General features: G+C 45.9%; 1 protein-coding gene across 11 annotated transcripts in view; it reads left to right on the top strand.

The window, feature by feature from the left end:
• The window catches only part of RASGEF1C (RasGEF domain family member 1C), an 86,591-nt gene that overhangs the window by 59,621 nt on the left and 6,920 nt on the right, over positions 1 to 20,050 (top strand). For 8 of the 11 annotated variants that reach the window (XR_012489750.2, XR_012489749.2, XR_012489748.2 and 5 more), the window contains 6 exons: positions 4,643 to 4,732; positions 6,113 to 6,215; positions 6,677 to 6,756; positions 6,836 to 6,931; positions 11,319 to 11,414; positions 13,357 to 13,480. Coding sequence is in view for 7 of the 11 variants with exons in the window: in XM_074313345.2 (XP_074169446.1) it covers positions 4,643 to 4,732; positions 6,113 to 6,215; positions 6,677 to 6,756; positions 6,836 to 6,931; positions 11,319 to 11,414; positions 13,357 to 13,480 (589 nt within the window). In the remaining 4 variants the exon portion in view is untranslated. Of the gene's footprint in view, positions 1 to 4,642; positions 4,733 to 6,112; positions 6,216 to 6,676; positions 6,757 to 6,835; positions 6,932 to 7,090; positions 7,394 to 11,318; positions 11,415 to 13,258; positions 13,481 to 20,050 lie in introns of those variants that run through there. The other 3 variants (XM_074313348.2, XM_074313347.2, XM_074313349.2) reach the window with 3 other exon arrangements.

Below are 20,050 nucleotides of genomic sequence, written 5' to 3'. Positions count from 1 at the left end.
ATTGTTTTACAGTATTTTTACAAATCTCTTTAATGACTGACTTAGAAGACAGCTGGATTCTCTAATCTGCTTCTGAATTCAATCTGTTGACATACATTATTGATGGGAAATCCAATCTTATACAAATACGTAGTTGGAAAAAGGAAGGACATTTTACAGCTATTTCAGATAATAGTTGTGAATATTCTTCTTTGATACTACACTACAACTCAGCAAGGGGTAGTTCTTAAAGATTAATTGCAATTTACAGTATGAAAATATGTCAATGGACTTTCTGAACTCTATTACATTAAAATCCATTGGTCTGTCTTGCATCTTGAATAGCTCTTTTTTTGCCATGCATGATTTTGTAACATTATACATTGGTCATCTGGAAAATATGGGTTCACTGAATCAAGCAGATCTTCCAAATGTTGGCACATTTTATTATACAATATTTTAAAATCACATTAATATCTCTTAATGGTCTCATAAAAATAAAAATAAAAAGTCCTTAAGTACTGGGAATCTGTCAAGTTTCCAGAGATGTACAATGTTTTACAAGTTCCCAATTTTCTCCTGAAAACTTGAATTTTATCATTGGCAAAAATCCTACCAATTGTTCTTCTTGAAGTGACAGGCTTATTTTGCTCATTTTCAAAACAATATCAGACAAATATTGAAGTCTGAATAACCATAGTGAGTCAGTCCCTCTTTCAAGTGAAAACAGTGTCCCCTGAGAAAAGTGGCCAGCTCGCAAGTCAGTCACCCAGTGCTTTTTCTCAGAACGACCATCAGACCTCTGCCTACAGCAGGAGTGCCTGTGTATGCTCCCATTTCGTCAGAGACCATGAGAAAGACGTGTACTTGAGGGTCAAAATTTAATAAAATTGAAAAAATGTTGCCTCCTCGAGGACATTCTTAAGAAACACTCACTTTTTTTTTCTTTTCCCTTGTGTGTGTGGTAGTGGAGAACACGATGACCCTTAGAATGGTTCAGTGCCTCTGCCTCTACTGGGGCTAAGGTGGCAGCAGTTTTTCCCTCCATTCTTTTACACATCACTGCAGGGTCAACACAGCAAAAGGCAATAACACTGTATGAATATGAAAACAGTTTTGACCTTGTGGACCCCTAGGAGTCCATGGATAACACTCTGAGGGCTCTGCTCTAAGATACACCTGGGAGGGGGGTGACTGCATCTATCAAAGGGTGGGCACATGGTCAACCTCAGCAGGCAATGTCGGTGAGGCTGTCCCCATTTACACTGCCAGCAGGGGGCTATTCTTGCTCTGCATCCTTACTGACACTTGAAATTGTCAGACTTCTTAATTTTTGTCAAACTCTTACATGGAGCATCTTCTCATGGGCTTTGGATATTCTTGTTTTCTCTTCTGTAAAATACCTAGCCCTAACTTGCATCCAGTTTTCTATTGGTGATTTGTCTTTCTCTTAAGGATTCTTAAGAGTTTTTTGGGTTTTTTTAATATGTACTAGATAATTATCCTTTGTCAGTTAAACGTACTGCAAATTTTCTTCTCCTGGTTGGTGGCGTTGCTTTTTCATTCTCATTATTATGTCTTTTGATAAGCATGTGTTCTTAATTTTAACCAAGTCAGATTTACTAAACTTTCCCTTTTCGGTTTGTTTGTTTCTTTGGGGGAGGGGGCGGGGGGGCGGGGGGAGTTAAGAAATCTCTCCCTATTTTCCACCCAGGTCATAAAGATAATCTCCTATGTTTTCTTCTAGAAGTTTTAGTTTTGCCTTTCACATTTAAGTCTTAGGTCTGAAATTCATTTTGTGGATATGGCTTGAGGTGGTGGGGTCCATTTTCATTTTTTTCTATACAAATAGCAATTGTTTCTGCACCATTATTTATGTGTTCCTTTGCCCACTGATACTCCCTGACAGTTGTGTCGCTGTCATAAGTCAGATTTCCATATAGATCTGTTCTTGGACTGTCTGTTCTGCTCCATGGGTCAGTGTTTCTATCTCCGGGTCAGGATACATTGTCTTCATTACGACTGTTGTATGATTGGTCTTGTCTGGTGGAGCAAATCCCCCAGGTTCCTCTTTAAGAGTGACTTGGCTCTTCTTGGCACTTTTTTGTTTTTTCATTTAAATTTAGAATCACTTTTCAAATTCAATGAAAAGTCCTATTGAGATTATTTTTAGAAGTTATTAAGTATGGATCAATTTGGGAAGAATTTACATCTTCATGATATTGACTCTTCCAACCCATATAATTGGTATGTCCCTCCATTTCCTTAGGTTTACTCTATAATATCTTTTTAAGATCTCATCATTTTCCCTGTAAATGTCTTCAACAGGTTTTGTTAGACTTTTTCCCTTGGGTGCCTTATGCATATTTTTGCTATGATATATGGTATTTTCTTCATTGTGTTTCTTAACCTGTTATTCTCCTTTCCTGTTGCTGTGGTTGTCTAGTCTTTTGCCTGTTCTCTATTCCGTATGCAGCACTGGAATTCCCTCTTCCTGAACATTTGGTAGAATTTGCAAGTGAAACCATCTGGGCCTGATATTTTTTTAAAGATTTTTCCTAAAAAAATTTAAAATATTAAATTTTAAATATTTAAAATTTTTAAATTTTAAATATTAAAACATAAAATATTATATCAGTTTCAGGTGTACACTACAGTTGTTCAACATTTATATACCTAAAGAAATAATCATCATGATAAGTCCAGCAATCACCTGACCCTATATCGTGCTATCACAATATTACTGACTATATTCCCCATGCTGTACATTACATCCTCACGACTTATTTGTTTTATACCTGAAATTTTGGACCTCTTATTCCCCTTCACCCTTAACCCCTTTTTAAATTTTTTACTTACAATTAACATTTGATATTATTTTGTATTAATTTCAGGTGCACAGCCTGGTGGTTAGACATTTGTATAATCTAAGAAGTAATTCCCCCTGACTAGTCTCGTGCCCACCTGGCACTATACGTAGTTATTACCATATTACTGACCATATTCCCTGTGCTTTACTTTACATCCCCATGACTATTTTGTAACTACCAATTTGTACTTCTTAACTGCTTCACCTTTCTCACCCTGTCCCCCAACCCCTCTCCCGTCTATCACCCCAATAAATCTAGTATCCATCTGACACCAGATAGAGTTACTATAATATTATTGACTATATTCTTTCTGCTATACCCTATATCCTCATGACTACTTTGTAACAAGCAATTTGTACTTCTTAATCCCTTCCCATTTTTCACCCACCCGCTTTAACCACCCCCCGAATCTGGCAACCATCAAAATGTTCTTTGCATCTATGAGTATGTTCTGTTTTGTTTGTTTGTATTGTTGTTTAGATTCTACATACGAGGTGTGGTCAAACAATACTGCAAATGTTTAAATTAAAAAGTTATTACAGTATAAGACACATTGCCATTAATTCCCCTCAAAATACTCTCCCTCACTTCTAACGTATCTTTCGTGAATATCTTTACTTCATCCTCCATCATGGCAACACTCCGTGTCACACATCGCTTCTGGTACGGCAATTTCTGTCAAAAACATTACAGTGTGTCCTCATCCACCTTATTCATGGATCTGGCACCATGTGACTTCTGGCTCTTTCCCAAAGTCAAAATGCCCATGAAAGGAAAATGTCTTGAATCAATTCAGGACATCGAGGCAGCTATGATAGCGTAACTAAAGACCCTCATGAAAGAGGACTTCCAGAACTGCTTCAGAAAGTGGCAAGAATGATGGGATAAGTGTGTTCCAAGTGAGGGGGAATATTTTGAGTGGTGTTAATGGCAATGTGTCTTTTACTGTAATAAATTTTTTTTTATTTAAACATACACCGTATTTTGTGATCACGCCTTATACATACATACAGTCAAGCCCCATTATTCAAAGTACTTATATCCTATAAAGTTGTGAACACTGAATTAGCAAATGACATTGCTCCTACAGGAAATACGGGGTTAGGTTCCTATACACCTCTCATCACGTTTTCATCAACCAATCAACATATAGCCTTGCTTACATAAAGCAAGGTGTTTCTGTTTAAAGACGCCTTATTTAATATATATTGTTCATTCAGTAACATTAAACTCATGGCCAACAGCACTATGACTTATGTCTGAACAAAGCTTATCTAATGCATCACAGCCTTCCTATAGTTAGGACCACCAGACAGCACTGCATTGGGGGCCAATTTAAGCGGTGAAATCACACGACAATAAATAGACCACAGAAAGGACACTTGTTTACAGTATGGGAGCTGAAGCAAGAAGGAAGGGTGTTGCTCAGCTTAACCTCAGTGTGCACTAGATGACTCAAATTTTTTGCCATTCTGCATATGTCTATGAATGACAGTGAAAGTAATGCGAGTATTATTTTGGGGGTTACAAGTAAATTTTTAGGGAGTAGATAGATTCACAAATACAGAAACTGAATAATGAGGATCAACAATTATATCTCATATAAATAAGTACATAAAATTACATCTCTGAGTGTATAGAAAAAAGATTAGAAAGATACACATCAAATCATTGGTATTTGTGGATGGTTTTGAGGTTTCAACATTTTCCAGATTATCTCTGATTGTGAACTGACTTCATGTTCACAAAATTATTGACAAAAAAACCGAATATGGTCCTTGCGTCTTTCCTAGCCCTGTTTCAGTGACAAGACCAAGAACCTGGAGGCTTACGTGAAGTGGTTCAACAGATTGTGCTACCTTGTGGCGACTGAGATCTGCATGGTGCGTGGAAAACGGGGGCACGACCTGGCAAAGCCAAGGCAGCCAAGGGTTGGGAGGAGCCCACCTGGGAGGGAACCGGAAAGACTTCTTGAGCCTGTCCATCTCCAAGCCCAGGCCAGGCTGGGCACCCTTCCAGAATACCAGGTGTCACCTGGCTTGCCTGCAGTGACATTTGCCGTCTGGGCAGAGCCTGGCATGGATCCACTGGCCTCTGACAGAGGGCGTCAGAGACTGCTGGCTGAAGACATTAAGGGCGACCTCTGCTTCCCCCCTCTGTCTCTGTCTGCCTTGGGCGGCCTGGTCTGCAGCCGCATTTTGTTTGGCTCACTCGGGATTTAGAGGTAGAAATGACCCAGCCTTTAAGAATTGGGAGAGTGCACATTCAAAGTCCAGGTCTCCATCTTTTCCTGAAATTAGGAAGACCCAACAAGGCTGAGCCAGTTGTGCTTGTCACCAAGACACGGTCCCACCAGCCAGACCAGCCCACCCTCTTGTCTCCATTACAGCAAAGGGACCCACCTCTGAGCCCACTCTCCACCAGCAGGGTCCACATGTCTCAGGGAAAGATTGGAGGTAGCATGTGTGCCAGGCGGAGCTTTCCGGAAGCAGATGCTGCGACAGAGCTTGGGTGTGAGGTGTTTATGGGGGTGAACACCTGTGACAGAAAAAGGGGAAGAAGTAGGCCTGGTCAGGAGGAGAAGCTGACCTGCGATGCCTCCGCCTATGGACCTGTCACTGTTTCCTGTCTTGTCTGGTGCCCACATCAGGCGAGATGGTTGGCCTGCATTCCCAATCTCGCTTGGCCAATGTCACTGTCACCGCGATGCCCTGCAAAGTAGGCAGTTCTCTGAAGGGGTGTTAGTGGCCTGTCTCCACAGATGCCACAGCATGCTTCTCAGTGGCAATAAGGCCACTACTGCATATCTAGGAGGCAGGACAGCTCTATTTACTCTGGAAGAACACAGCGTAGGGTCTGGGGCTTTGCCCGCTTCCCACATTTACATCAGTGACCTGGCAGCTGACATGGGGTTTACCTGAGCGCAGCCTAGACGGAGCCTGCCCCAGAGTCGGGGTCAGTGTGCGGCCCATGTGGGGAGAGCCAGCTTGGTGCTGGGAGGAAAAGCGAGAAAGCATGCTTTCTACCTCCAGAGGGGGTGCTGGAGCTGGACAGGCAGCTCCTGTGCCCCGACCTGAGCCCTCCCTGGCGGTAGGCTTCGCTGGCTCTGCCCAGGATGTGCTTGGAGACCCTGAGCCCGTGAGCTGCAGATTGCCCAGATCATGCATCTCAGCCACTAGGAGGAACTGGCCAGGTGAGCAGCGTGTGTGGTCAAGGTAGGATGAGGACCCGTGATCACTAAGGCTCAGGTGCTCTGTCCCCAGCCAGCCAAGAAGAAGCGAAGGGCCCAGGTGATGGAGTTCTTCATCGACGTGGCCCGTGAGTGCTTCAACATCGGCAACTTCAACTCCCTTATGGCCATCATCTGTGAGTAGCAGGAGTGGGCGTGGGTGCCCAGCATGCGGGGTGCAAACCGGGCGTGCCTCTGAGCAGGGGGTAGGTGCCAGCTGGGTGCACATCCCCCTGGTAGAAGTCTGGGGGGTGCCCCTTTTGAGGCAAGCTCAGCCCCCTTAGGATGCTCGGTGAGGGCCTGGCAATGTGTCCCCAGATCCAGGGAGAGCGGGGGCCCCAAGCAGGCTCTGGTCACGGTGTGGGACCCGTGTGCTGGGAACTAAGATGGGGGGCCTGCACACACAGAAGCCAGGCCCACCCCAGTACAATGTCTACCCGCCATCTGACAGCTGAAGCTGCCACAGACCTAAGCCCTGGTCAGGGTGCAGCCTGAGAGACTGGGTCAGCTGGGGCCACACAGAAGGCTCCTGCCCGAGAGAGTGAGGGGACTGTGCAGCCCGGAGCAGCCATCCCCAGCTCGGCCCTCCCTCTTTCAGCTGGCATGAACATGAGCCCTGTCTCCAGGCTGAAGAAAACCTGGGCCAAAGTGAAGACGGCCAAGTTTTTCATCCTCGAGGTAAGCAAGGTTGTTGGTTGTCTGGGTGACACAGTCGTCCCTGACACAGCTGCCCAGCTGCATCCCTCTCTCCTTCCAGCACCAGATGGACCCAACAGGGAATTTCTGCAACTACAGGACAGCCCTGCGCGGGGCGGCCCACCGCTCCCTGACCGCCCACAGCAGCCGGGAGAAGGTAGGTCAGAGGCGTGCCCAGACTTCAAGGCTCTTCCCTGCTCTAGAGCAGCAAGGCCCAGGTCAGCCACATCAGGGAACCTGGATGCTGACTCCAGGGTCACGTGGTCCAACCCCCTGTGCTTCTACAGCATCTGTAGCCACGCCTCCTTGCCTGCAGGCCTCCGGTATGCGGAACCCATGACCTCCCCAAACAGATCAGCATACCCCCAAGCAGCTCTAACTGATAGGAAATGCTTCCTGATGGGGCTGCCCCCAGCCCCCAGGGGTTGTCCTCTCTGGAGGGCCGTGCAGAGGGAGACTTTTCCCTCTTCCACCCACCAGCCCTTCAGAGCCTGCAGGTCCCCCCTCCTCCACAGCCCCAAGCCCACCCTGCTGTATTCTGGTCTCCTGTTCCCTCCCCACTTGGGTCCCTTTGATCCCTGAACAACTCCATTTGTCAGAATCCCTTCTGTTTCAGATTAAAGTGTGGTTCCAAGTACACAGGGTCTTACACCTCCTTATTCTAAACTCAATACTTTCATTGATGTGGCCTCAGATCCCATTGACATTTCTGGCGATGAGTGACCCAAGCTCCTTGCTCACTAAAACTATCTTTTTCCAGGTTCTGTTCTTATACATTTGCATTGGGGGGCGAGAGGGGATCTTCGCTGACCACGATCAATTTTATTTCTCCTCCAATTTCTCCTCGTGACCTCTGACACAAGCCGTGCGCAGGCCTTGGGACGGCAGTGATCTCTCTCTCTCTCTCTGGCTTAAATCCTGTCGCCAGTGGTGCTTAGCGCTGTTCATCTCTGTGCACAGGAAACACCAAGGCTGGCTGGGCCTTCATTCTGGTCTCTTGTGGGAACTTGGTGGCATCAGGTCCCTGTGTGGCTTGTGGAGGTCTGTGTCCAGCTTGAGGGATAATAGAACAAGCCACCATTTCTTGAAGTTCGCAGTCACTCTGGGATTGTACTGGGTGGATACCAGTGGTCAGGTTTGGGGAGCTGGCTGAAATATGGACGCTCCTATCCAGTTGTCCCTTCCTATTCAGTCCATGAGCATTTCTGTACCTCTGCTCCCATGAGGGCTGAATACGTGTGGGCAGCATTTGGTGAGGTGAGACCTCAAATCCCATGGCAGGTGAGCCTGTCCCCCATGAGCCAGGAAGCTGGAAAACCAGGGCAGAGGTTCAGGACCTCGCTTCACTGAGCACCTACCACATGAGGGCCACTTGACCTCCAGCCCTCATTTAATTCTAACAACTATTCTATGGGTGGATTTCAGCATGGCCATTTCCCACATTAGAAGACTGAGCCTCAGAGAGGAGGTCTCACTTGTCCAGTCACACAGCGAGTGGGCAGCAGAGCTGGGAGTCAGACTTCAGCCTGTCTGGCTCTGAATCTTATGGTCTTTGCATGCCATCGGGCTGCCTCCCGTTCCCAGGCACAGGCGCCGTGTGGCTGTCACAGGGGTACTGGCTGAGGGCCCCGGAGTTGGACTGTGGGGTAGGGGTACATAGCATTGACTGCGGCTTTTGGTCTCAGATGTTAGTCATGACACCGGCACTCCGTACTGTTTGTCTTCCATCTGAGACCATGGGGTCGAGGGAACACACTGGGTCTTCCTGTTCCTGCGCTCAGAGACCCTTCCAGCTCTGGGGTGCTGGGGTGCTATGCGTTTAGGTCTGATGCTGAAAGCGGTGGCTTACAGAGGTGTGTGTTTAGATTCATTGCATTCTCCTCTAATTTCTAGAGCGATGTGGACCATAGGCTAAGCCCACAGAAGCTGCTTTAAATGGATGGAAGGCTATAGGATAGATGGATGGATGGATGGATGGATGGATGGATGGATGGATGGATGGATGGATGGATAAAAGGAATGATACAAGCAAGGAAGGAAGGAAGGAAGGAAGGAAGGAAGGAAGGAAGGAAGGAAGGAAGGAAGGAAGAGGTTGCTCCCAGTGCCCTCAGCTGAAACTTGAAGGCCAGGAGGTCTCATAATTTGCCCTTTGCTTTCTTCCTGCCTGTGGCCGGCTCCTGTCTGTCCCACCCTCTCCCCACCCCACTCCCCGCCCCTATCTCTGTCACAGGCTCTACACAAGCTTTTCTGGGTGACATCCAGGCTGGGCTCGGTTCTGATGGAACTGCTCAGCTCTAGAAAGCAAGGGCAGTGGGTTTACAGTCATGCATGAGACAAGGAGACCAGCAAGGACGCTAAAGCCTTATAGGATGGGTCTGGACCACGTGGCAGGAGTGGTGGGAGGTGCTCGTATATGGAAAATGATACTGCCCAGAGGACCAGCTCCCATGCCCCTGCCTCCAGGATGCCTGCACCAGGCCCCTGAGGAGCCGTCTGTCCACAGAGTCCCACTGCCCTTAATCCCGTCGTTTTCCCAGCACTTTTCCCCATTCCAACCCAGTTCGGCCATCATGTACTGACATGGGTCTGGGACTCAGCACCAGTGGTGAGGGTGGCGAGGCCACCTTCCATCCTGGCACAGTGAGGAAGAGGCAGGACAGGGACTCTGGGGCCGAGCCACCTGGGTCTTAATCCTGCCTCTGTTCCTTATTTGTTGTGGGAGCTTGTGAGAGTTACTTAACCTCTCTGGGTCTTGGCTCCCTCCTCAGTAAGGTAACAAGGACCCTGCTTCACAGGACTAGTGAGGACAAAATGCAATTCTGTGCATCACAGCTCTGCACAGTGAAGCCCTCAGGCCGCCACTGATGCCCCGTGACAGAGGTGTAAGTGGAGGCCCTTTGGGAGCCTAGGGGTAGCAACAACTCAATCTGTAGTTGTTCCCACAACTGTCTCCTGTTCCACTGGGGTCACAGATGAATGTGTCTGACACATCCTCACTGTCCCCCAAGCCCTGGCACCCAGCACAGAGAAGACCTGAGTGAATGCTGTGGAACTGACATAAATCTAGGGTGACCAGTTTCCCTGGGACTGCCCCAGTTTTAGAACCAAAAGTCATGCATCCCAGGAAACTCCTGGGTCCCGGGCACACCAGGCCATTGGTCTCCCTGCTAAATCTGGCTCTGGTCCTGGCCCTGATGGTCACTAGGCAGTGACCTTGGGCCAGGCCTGCCACTCCATGGGCCTCAGTTTCCCCATCTGCCCTGCCCAGCTGAGCCATCCGTGCTTCTGTGCTCTGCAGAGTGGTCGGCGTACAGGTCCTCTCCTCAAAGCCCTTGTCAACTTAGATGGGGGCGTGACCTCAGCAATCCCTGAGCCAGAAATGTCAGGGTCTGGTGCCCAGTCCCAGGATGATAGGCTGGACTGGCAGCACATGCCCAGCTCTGGAGCCCAAGGGCAGAGTGGGTATGTTAGGCTCCTGGGCCTGACGTAATGAAGCACACAAGCTGGGCAGTTTAGAATAGAACAGTGCCCTCCCCCAGTGCTGGAGGCCATAATCAGGGTGGGCAGGGCCATGCCCCCTCCCAGGCTCTAGGGAGGGTCTTTCCTGGCCTCTTCCAGCTTCTGGTGGCCTCAGGAGTTTCTTGGCCCGTGGCCACATCGCTCCCATCACTGTCTCCTTGTTCACATGGCCACCTTTCCTATTTGTGTCCAAATTTTCCTCTCTTTACAAGAACCCAGCATATCCAGTATGACCTTATCTTAACTTGATCTGTCTGAAAAGACTGTCCAAATAAGGCCTCGTTCATAGACATTGGGGTTTAGGACATCAACCAAAACAGCAGGGTAGAGCCAGCTAGTTCCCCAGGGTGGTCTGAGCTGTCAGCAGTGGTCTCCGTCCTCTAGGGGTTGGCAGAGCAGGGAGGGAGAAGCAAGACATCGAACAGTGAAGCACAGAGACACACCCCGCCCACCCCCCCACCTACCCCACCCCCCACACACACACACACACAGGCTGAGCTTGTCAGCCTGACCTCAGGAACCAGAGAGGGCATGTGCTGGGCCTCACCATCGTGCCGCAGATTTAGACCTGTAGCACCAAGACAGATATAATGACAAATTGTTAAATATACATGCATTAAAAAGGAGGCCACAAAATTTCATAGCAGATGACTCCCAATCCATAGGATTTAATGTGTGCTCAGCATGCGCTCTTCCTCCCAGCAGGAGATGGCAGAAATGTTTAAGGGGCACTGGGACTTTCACCAGCCCCACCACAGCGGGGAATGGCACTGTATACAGAAGGAGCTCAGTCAGCACTGGAGCCTGACGGGGGCTGGGAAGAAACAGTCTGGCCCCAGGGAAAGAAGGCCTGTGCCTCCTTTTTCTGGTTTCCACACTGCCCCCATCATGCACACTAAGTAGCCTATACCCCGTGCAGCCCCAAGGCCAAGGCTGAGGTTAGCCAACTGTGCCCTCAGTAGCATTTGAAGGCCCCAGGGCAGGTGGCTGCTGACAAGGGCTGACCTACCCCCTGTCCCTTCCAGATCGTCATTCCCTTCTTCAGCCTGCTCATCAAAGACATCTACTTCCTGAATGAGGGCTGTGCCAACCGCCTCCCCAATGGACACATCAACTTTGAGGTAGGGTTCAGGGCCCAGGGGGCAGGCGTGCCACCTGTTAGTCAGGACATAACAGCTCCCAGAGCAGGAGCACGGGCCTGAAGCACTGGACTAATGGGGACTCTGAGAGCGAGTGTAACCGTCCACCACCAACATCAGGGCAGGTTTATCGGGGTCTCCCCACCCACATCTGCCACAAGAGGAGACTGAGGCTCATGCAGCCATTGATCCCCAGTCCATGTGGGCCTCGTGCCCAGCACAGGTGAAGCAGATTCATTTTCGCCCTTGAGGAGCACCAGGTTGGTGAGAAACCCCACAGACCCACGAAGACAAGTGGTGAGGTTGTCAGGCTGTGACAGGCTGCACAGGAGCCCAGTTCCCCAGGGGTCAGGGAAGCCTCCCAAAGGAGGGGCCCTGAGCAACAGGAGGAAGTGGTCAGAGGGAGGTCGGAGTGGGCACAAAGAAAGAAAGACTTCTTCCTCTGCAGGCACTCACCACTGTCAGTGTCCCCTCCTCCAGGAAGCCCCCTTGGTCTCCCAGGTAGAGGGAAACCCATGCAAAATAGGCTGGACATTCCTTGGGCACAGTTCTCTAGTCCCTGAGCTCCTCAGAAGCCAAGCCAGGCTGCTCCACTCCATCTCTCGACCCCCCCACATGGGGCCACCCAGCGCACGTGGCTCTAAGTAGCTGATAGGTTAGGCATAGTGGGCGCCAGGCCCAGAAGAACTGAAGGCATGGGACAGTGACAGCAGGTGGTCACTGAGCGAGGCAGACCAAGCATGTGATGCGGCAGTGGGCATACTGCAGGAAGAAGGGGGCTCTTCTCCTACGGAAGGGCCAGCCCACCCTAGTGCTGGGCCCATCCAGCCTCCAACTTCTAGGGCAGTCAATCCTGGGCTGGCCCCTTGCTCTGTCTGAGCCTCAGTCTCTCTATTTATAGAACGGGGCTTCTACCACAACTGCACAGAGGAGCTGGGAGGACATGCTGTGATGCCCGCAAAGGGCTCTGCAGCTGTCCCCTGAGGACTGGGCCCACAGCAGCCTCCTGGGCCCTTCAGCCTCACACGGACACCCCAGTAGACCTCCACATGCTGCTCCCAGGCTTGGTCACCACTGAGGGCCAGCTTGGCTGGGGACGTCAGTCCACAGGAGGCCTGGGCCCTGAATCCCGAGAGCAGTTCAGGCTGGAGGTGACATGGAAGAGTCTGGGCTTGGGCAGGGCTGCAAGAACCTGCAGGCTGGGGAGCTCCCTCTCCAGCTGACCCTGTGACACACCAGTTGGGAACCCTGTCTTTTGCCTACTTGAATTGCTCTGCAAAGCCAAGGCTGGGGGTCCAGATTCAAGACTACAAGGTTCTCACGTGGTCCCAGATTCAGGGTGCAGTCAGTAGGGGTGGAGCCGGCCCAGGGTTGATCAAATAAGGCTCAGAGTGGGGCTCCCACCTAGTCATGACCTGATGCTGCTATTTTCTTAAAATCCTTCTTTAAAGTAGCACATTTTTAAAATTTAAATAATTGTATTTAAATTTTACTTAAATGAAATGCTACTTCAGTAAGTTTATTTAAATTTTACTTAAATACATTTATTTAAATTTATTTGCATGTTCTTTAAATAAACAAACTTGCCATAAGTAGGGATAACAACAAAAATAAATAGAATGAAACTGAAGGAATGCTCACCTCTAGCTAGAGGCATTGCCTGCTGAGGGCCGTAGCCCGAGCCCTGTCCCGACACAGGGGGCTGGTGAGCCCTAGGTGTCAGGTGCAGCTGATTCCTCAGAGGGGGTGACTGGAAGTGACGAATACCCAATACTGGTGGGTGATGCTGTCATTTATTGCCCCATGTTCCACCTTGCCCGTTTCAGAGGTGAAGAGAAAGGCCTTGCCAGGGCCTGCCCCACTCTTGCAGATGACATCCAGACCCTGGGAGTGTATCCATCTTGTGTCTCTATGACCCTGACAGAAATTTCTGGAGCTGGCCAAGCAGGTTGGAGAGTTTATCACATGGAAACAAGTGGAGTGTCCCTTCGAGCAAGACCCCATCATCACCCACTACCTGTACACCACCCCCATCTTCAGTGAGGACGGTAAGGTAGCTAGCCCCAGGCCGCACTGACCCCCCCGGGCCATGGGACTCTTGTGTGCCCTCTTAGTCATCTCACCATTCAGGGCCCCTGCCCTGAGCACGACACACCATGCCCACGTTTGCTGGCTTCGGGAGGAGCAGACAAGGCTGCATCCCGCTGGCCAGTTGCTTGTCACCCTGGAGCACTGGACAGGGCCTGAGGAGCTGCAGGTTGAACCTCCCAGAGCCAGGCTTCCCCTGGACACAGTTTGGAAGCTGTTGGGCATCGTAAATCTGGACCACCTTCTGTCTGACCCCACTGTCCTCTTCAAAACAGTGGGGGTGATGATAAGAACTGCCTTCCCAGAGTTCCCGTGGGGATGTCCTTCTAGCTGGTGTGAGTGTGCATGTGTATGTGATACACACCAGCGTCAGATGAGACAGCTCCAGAGCACTGTAAACGTCTGCCCCCTCCAGAAAATCAGCATCCCCACCTGCTCACTTCTCAGATATAAGATTTGCTCATGAATTTGCTAAGTGAGCGAAATTCAGGAGCCCCCTCCTCCAGGAACAGAAAGTGCTGAAGAAGCAAGTGGTCATCTGGGCCTGAGCCGATCTTCACTGTGGGGCAGTGTGGTCCCATGGTTAGCTGCTCCCTGGATCCAGCACCCCCGAGCCACGCTGGGCGACTCCCAGCCTGGCTTCTTGTCACGGCCAGCGTTTTACAAAGGGAACACACTCAGGGACAGGAGAACACATTCTGCCCAAAACAAAAAAATCAGGGGGAAGGATTTTTTAATGATTTTGCTTTCTAATTTTTCAACTTTCAACTTTGCCACTTTATGTTTTGTTTTTGGAGCTAGTAACTTTTTGGAGGGGGTCTCACCAGTATTTGGAGGCCTCCCTGCAATAAGCTCAGCAGCCTGATGAGTAAACCAACCTGGGCCACTCCCACCCCAGCAAGCTGTGTGACTCTGGGCAGGGTCTTCACCCTGAGTGACCCTCCCCTGCTACATCTGCAAAGTGGGGAACCTATACTTCCCAGGGTTGCAGTGAGAATCACTTGAGTTGGCAAAGCCCATAGGACTACACTCAATCAATACTAGTTGTGTTAGTTTCCTATTGGTACTGAAACAATTCACCACAAACTTGGTGGCTCAAAACAACACAAATTTATCCTCTTACAGTTATAGAGGTTAGAATCAGTTCCACTGGGCTGAAATCAAGGTGTTGGCAGAGCTCATTATTTCTGGAGGTTCTGAGGGGAGAATCATTTCCTGGCCTTTTACGACTTCTAGGGTTGCCTGTATTCCTGAGCTCATGGCCCCTTCCTCCACCTGCAAAGCACATCACTCCTACCTCTGCTTCTACCATCACATCATCTCTCTTCTGTGGTCAAGTCTTCCTCTGTATCACTCTTAGAAGGACACTTTGATCGCATTTAGGACCCACCTAGATAAGTTACCATCCCCAGATTCTTAACCACATCTGCAAAATCCCTTTTTTCTGTATAAGGTAACTTATTTACAGGTCCTGGGAATTAGGATCTGGATATCTCTGGGAGCCATTATTCAAACTACCACACTACTTATTACAGTGAGTGTTGTCATTAGCCAATAGAAATTGGGCAATAAAATGTGCCAAAGGCACATTTGAGAGAGGTAAGGGGAGTCTATGGGTAGGGAAGAGAATGACAGAAGGGCATTTCATTCACTCCTTCAGCCAACAGTATTTCTAAAGAGACTGCTGTGTGCCAGGTAGTGATTTGGCCATGAATATACAGATAAAACCCTGCCCCTTCTGAAGCACCATTAAAGAAGAGCATCTTCCATTTGACCCTCTCTTCTTTCTGTCCCTCCCCACCCCAAAGTGGAGAAAAGCAAGAGAAGGGACCTAAAATGTATTGAGCTCTGACTGGCTCAATCACAGCTTCTGAGAGAAGTCCCACCCTACCCTCAACTCCTGGCCTTCCTTGGAAGGGCCCACCTGGTGATCCACTCAGCCTTGGGTCTCCCTGAAACTCAATGAAAATATAGAAAGTCTCAGCAAAGAAACAGAAGATATAAGGAAGTGCCAAATGGAAATTTTAGAACTGAAAAATACAATAACTTAAATAAGAAAAACGGAGTGGATGGGCTCAGCTTCAGAATGGAGAGGACAGAAGAAAAAATCCGTGAGATCCAAGATAGAACAATAGAAATTATACACTCTGAACAACAGAGCCTCAGGGACTTAGGACTATAACAAAAGATCTAACACTCATGCCATCAGAGTCAGGAAAGGAGGAGAAAAGAGGACAGGGTTGAAAAGTTTTTGAAGGGGTAATGCCTGGAATATTCCCAGATTTAGAAAAGATATAAACCTACAGATTTAAGAAGCTGACTAAATCACAAAGAAGATAAACCCAAAGAAACCTGTACCAAGACACATTATAGCCAAACTTCTGGAAACTAAAGAGAAAAAAACCAAATCTTAAAAGCACCAAGAGAGAAATGACACTTTACCTATAAGAGAAAAACAATTCAAATGACATCAGATTCCTCATTAGAAACCACGGTAGACAGAGGCAGTGGCACATTTTTCAAGTGCTGAAAGAAAACAACTGTCAACTTACAATTCCATATCCAGTTAAAATGTCATTCAGGAGTTTACTACAGATAAATCAAAATGGAATTTTAGAAACTATTCAGGTAACCCACAGAAAGACAAGAAAGATAAAACAGAAACAACACAGAGAGAACAAACAGAAAACAAAAGAATAAAATAGTAAACTTAAGCTCTAATGTATCAATAATTATACTAAATGTAAATGGTTTGCATACACCAAATAAAAGACAGACATTGACTAGTAAATTAAAGAGCATAACCCAATTATATGTTGTCTATAAGAAGCTCATTTCAAACATAATGATATAGACAAGTTACAAAGTAAAAAGATGGGGAAACATTAATCAAAGGAAAGTGAGAATGGCAATATTAATATCAGCTAAAGTACATTTCAGAGGAAAGAAAATTTCCAGAGACAGAGAGGGACATTATATAATAATAAGAGGATCAATCGCTGAAGAAGACATAGCGATCCTAAATGTGAATCCACCAAACAACCGAGTTGCTAAATTTATGAAGCAAAATTGATAAAATTAAAAGGAGAAATAAATGGATCCACAATTATAGTTGGAGACTTCAACACCCCTCTCTCATAATTGACAGAACAACTAGACAGTAAATCAGCAAAGACATATGAGGTCAGACAATTAAGTTCGTGAACTCGTCCTAGAAAAGGTGCTACATACCTCATTGCTGAATATCACTATGGTCACCTTCGAAGTACTCCCCCTTGGGAAGCTATGCACTGACGCCAGTGCCTAGTCCACCCTTCAAAGCAATTTTGGAACTCTTTTTCTGGAATGGCCATCAGAGCTGTCGTCGTATTACCCTTGATGTCCTGAATGTCATCAAAATGTCTTCCTTTCGATATTTCCTTTATCTTCAGGTAAAGAAAGAAGTTATGGGGGCCAGATCAGGTGAGTAGGGAGGGTGTTCCAATACGGTTATTTGTTTACTGGCTAAAAACTCCCTCACAGACAGTGCCATGTGAACTGGTGCATTGTCGTGAGCCATGAATTGGCGAAAAGTTCAGGTCATCTAACTTTTTCACACAGCCTTTTCATCACTTCTAAATAGTAAATGTGGGTAACTGTCCAGTTGGTACAAATTCATAATGAATAATCCCTTTGATATAAAAAAAGATTAGCAACAGCATTGCAACAAATTCGTGAACTTGTCAGCACTCGTAGAACTCACCAACACCATCAAATAATAGTGTATAATTACATTTATAGAACACTCCATACAATTACACATTTACAGAATACACATTTTTCAATTACTCACAGAACATATACCAAGATAGCCCATATCCTGAATTACATAAAACAAACTGCAGCAAATTAAAGTCATTGAAATCACACAGAGTTTATGCTCTAATCACAATGGAATCAAACTAGAAATCAGTAACACAGACAACAGGAAAATCTACAAACACTTAGAATCTAAACAACACACTTCTAAATAATCAAGTGTCAAAGAAGAAATGTCAAAGGAAATAAAAGAAAAATAATTGAACTAAATTAAAATACAATCAAAATTCAAAATTTGTGGATGCAGCTGAGAGGGAATTTTACAGCACTGAATACAAACTTTAGAAAAAAGGGAAAGTCTCAAATCAATCATCTATGTTCTCACCTCCAGCACCTAGAGAAAGAGAAGCAAAATAAACCCAAAGCCAGCAGAAGGAAGGAAATGAGAACATAGGAAAGCAGAAATCAATGAAACAGAAAAACAATAAAGTCAATTTTTAAAAGAGCTGGTTCTTTGGAAAGAACAATAAAATTGCATCCTCTAGCAAAGTACCTCTTGACAAAGAAAAAGCGAGAGAAGACAGAAATTACTAATATCAGGAATGAAGCAAGGTGTCACTACAAACTTTGCCAACATCAAAAGGCTAATAAAGAAATACTATGTACAAGTCTACACACATAAATTTGACAAGTTAGACAAAACACAAATTACCACAACTCAGCATAAAATACATCATTTGAATAGTTCTGTAACTATTTGAGGTGATTGAATTTGTAATTTAAAAACACCCAACAATAAAATCTCTAAGCCCCGATGGATACACTAGAGAATTCTATTAAACATTTAAAGAAGAATATGAATTCTGCATAATCTCTTTAAAAAAATAGAAAAAGAGGGAACTTCCCAATTCATTTTATGAAGCCAGTATTACCCTGATACCAAAACCAGACAAAGACAGCATAAAAAAAAAAATACAGACTCATGAATATAGTCACTCATGAATATAGATGCAAAAATTCCTTAACAAAATGTTAGCAAATAGAATTCGGCAAAGTGTAGAAATAATTACACATCATGACCAAATGGGTTTATTCCAGAGATGCAAGGCTATTCAATATGTGAGGCTATTCAATATCTGAAAATCAATCAACGTAATCCACCATATGAACAGGCTAAAGGAGGAAATTTTCTTGTTCATATCAATCGATGTAGAAAAAGCATTTGAAAATTTCAACACCCATGCCTGGGGAAAAATTCTCAGAAAAATAAGAATAGAGGGGAATTGATCAACTTCGTAAATTGTATCTATGAAACCCCTTCAGCAAACATTATATTTAATTGTGAAAGACTGAATGCTTTCGCACAAGGGGTGGTAATAAGAAAAGATATCCACTCTTGCCACTATTATTCAACATACCATGTTTCCCCGAAAATAAGACCGGGTCTTATATTAAGGTTTGTTCCAAAAGATGCATTGGGGTTTATGTTCAGGGGATGTCCTCCTGAAAAATCATGCTAGGTCTTATTTTCCGGTTAGGTCTTATTTTCAGGGAAACAGTAGTAACGGAAGACCTCATCTGTGCAATAAGGCAAGAAACGGAAATAAAGACATACAGATCAGAAAGGAAGAATTAACACAGTTCCTGTTTGCAGAATGTGAAAAAGAAAATCCCAAAGAATTTACAACAACTCCTAGAACTGAGTTCAGCAGAAGTTTCAGAATACAAGATAAACATGCAAAAATCTACTGTATTTGTACGTGCTAACAATGGCTAGGTGGACACCAAAATTAACAATACAATACCACTTATAATTGCTCAAAAAATGAAATAGGTGTAAATCTACTAAAACATGTACCAGGTTTATATGCTAAAAACTACACAATGCTGAAGAAAGAAATCAAAGAAGATCTAAACGAATGGGAAGATATGATCTGCATAAATTGGAAGACGCAACAAATTCTCTGCAAATTTAAGTGCAGGTTTAATGCAATTCCTACCAAAATCCCAGCAAGATTTTTTTTGTATCTATTGACAAGTTTATTCTAAAATTTATACAGAACAACAAAAGAACAAGAATAGCTGGAACGATTTTACAAAAAAAAGAAAAAAAGAATAAAATGGGAAGAATCTCTCTACCCAGTATTAAGGCCAATACCATATGGCCACAGTAATAGAGACAGTGTGGTGTTGGCAGGACAGACACATAGATCAATGGAACAGGATAGAAAACCCAGAAATAGACCCACACAAATATGCCCAGTGATTTTTGACAAAGGTGCAAAAGCAATTCAGTGGAGGAAAGATAGCCTTTACAAAAAATGGTGCTGGGGCATTTGGACATCCATAGGCCAAAAACAAAATGAACCTCAACCTAAGTCTTACACTTTATAAAAAAAATCAACTCAAGATGGATCACAGACTCAAATGTTAAATGTAAAACTATGAAAAAAGCAGAGAAAATATTCAGGATGTAGAACTGGACAAAGAGTTTCTGATAAAACGAGATATGCAACTATTATACGAGTATGACTCAGCAATTGTACTCCTGGGCACTTATTTACTCTAGAGAAATGAATAGTCATGTTCATACAAAAACCCGTGCACCGATGTTTATAGCAGCTTACTTTGTTATAGTCAAACATTGGGGACCACTCAGATACCCTTCAGTGGGTGAAAGGTTAAACAAACTGTGGAGAACACGCAGCATGGAACACTAGTCAGCAGCAAGT

The sequence above is a fragment of the Rhinolophus sinicus genome, chromosome 5, assembly GCF_057876585.1.
Source record: "Rhinolophus sinicus isolate RSI-liver-muscle chromosome 5, RSI-T2T, whole genome shotgun sequence".
In the NCBI taxonomy this organism is placed as follows: domain Eukaryota; kingdom Metazoa; phylum Chordata; class Mammalia; order Chiroptera; family Rhinolophidae; genus Rhinolophus; species Rhinolophus sinicus.
Note: the sequence above shows the minus strand (reverse complement) of the source record. Positions and strands in the feature narration are given on the sequence as shown.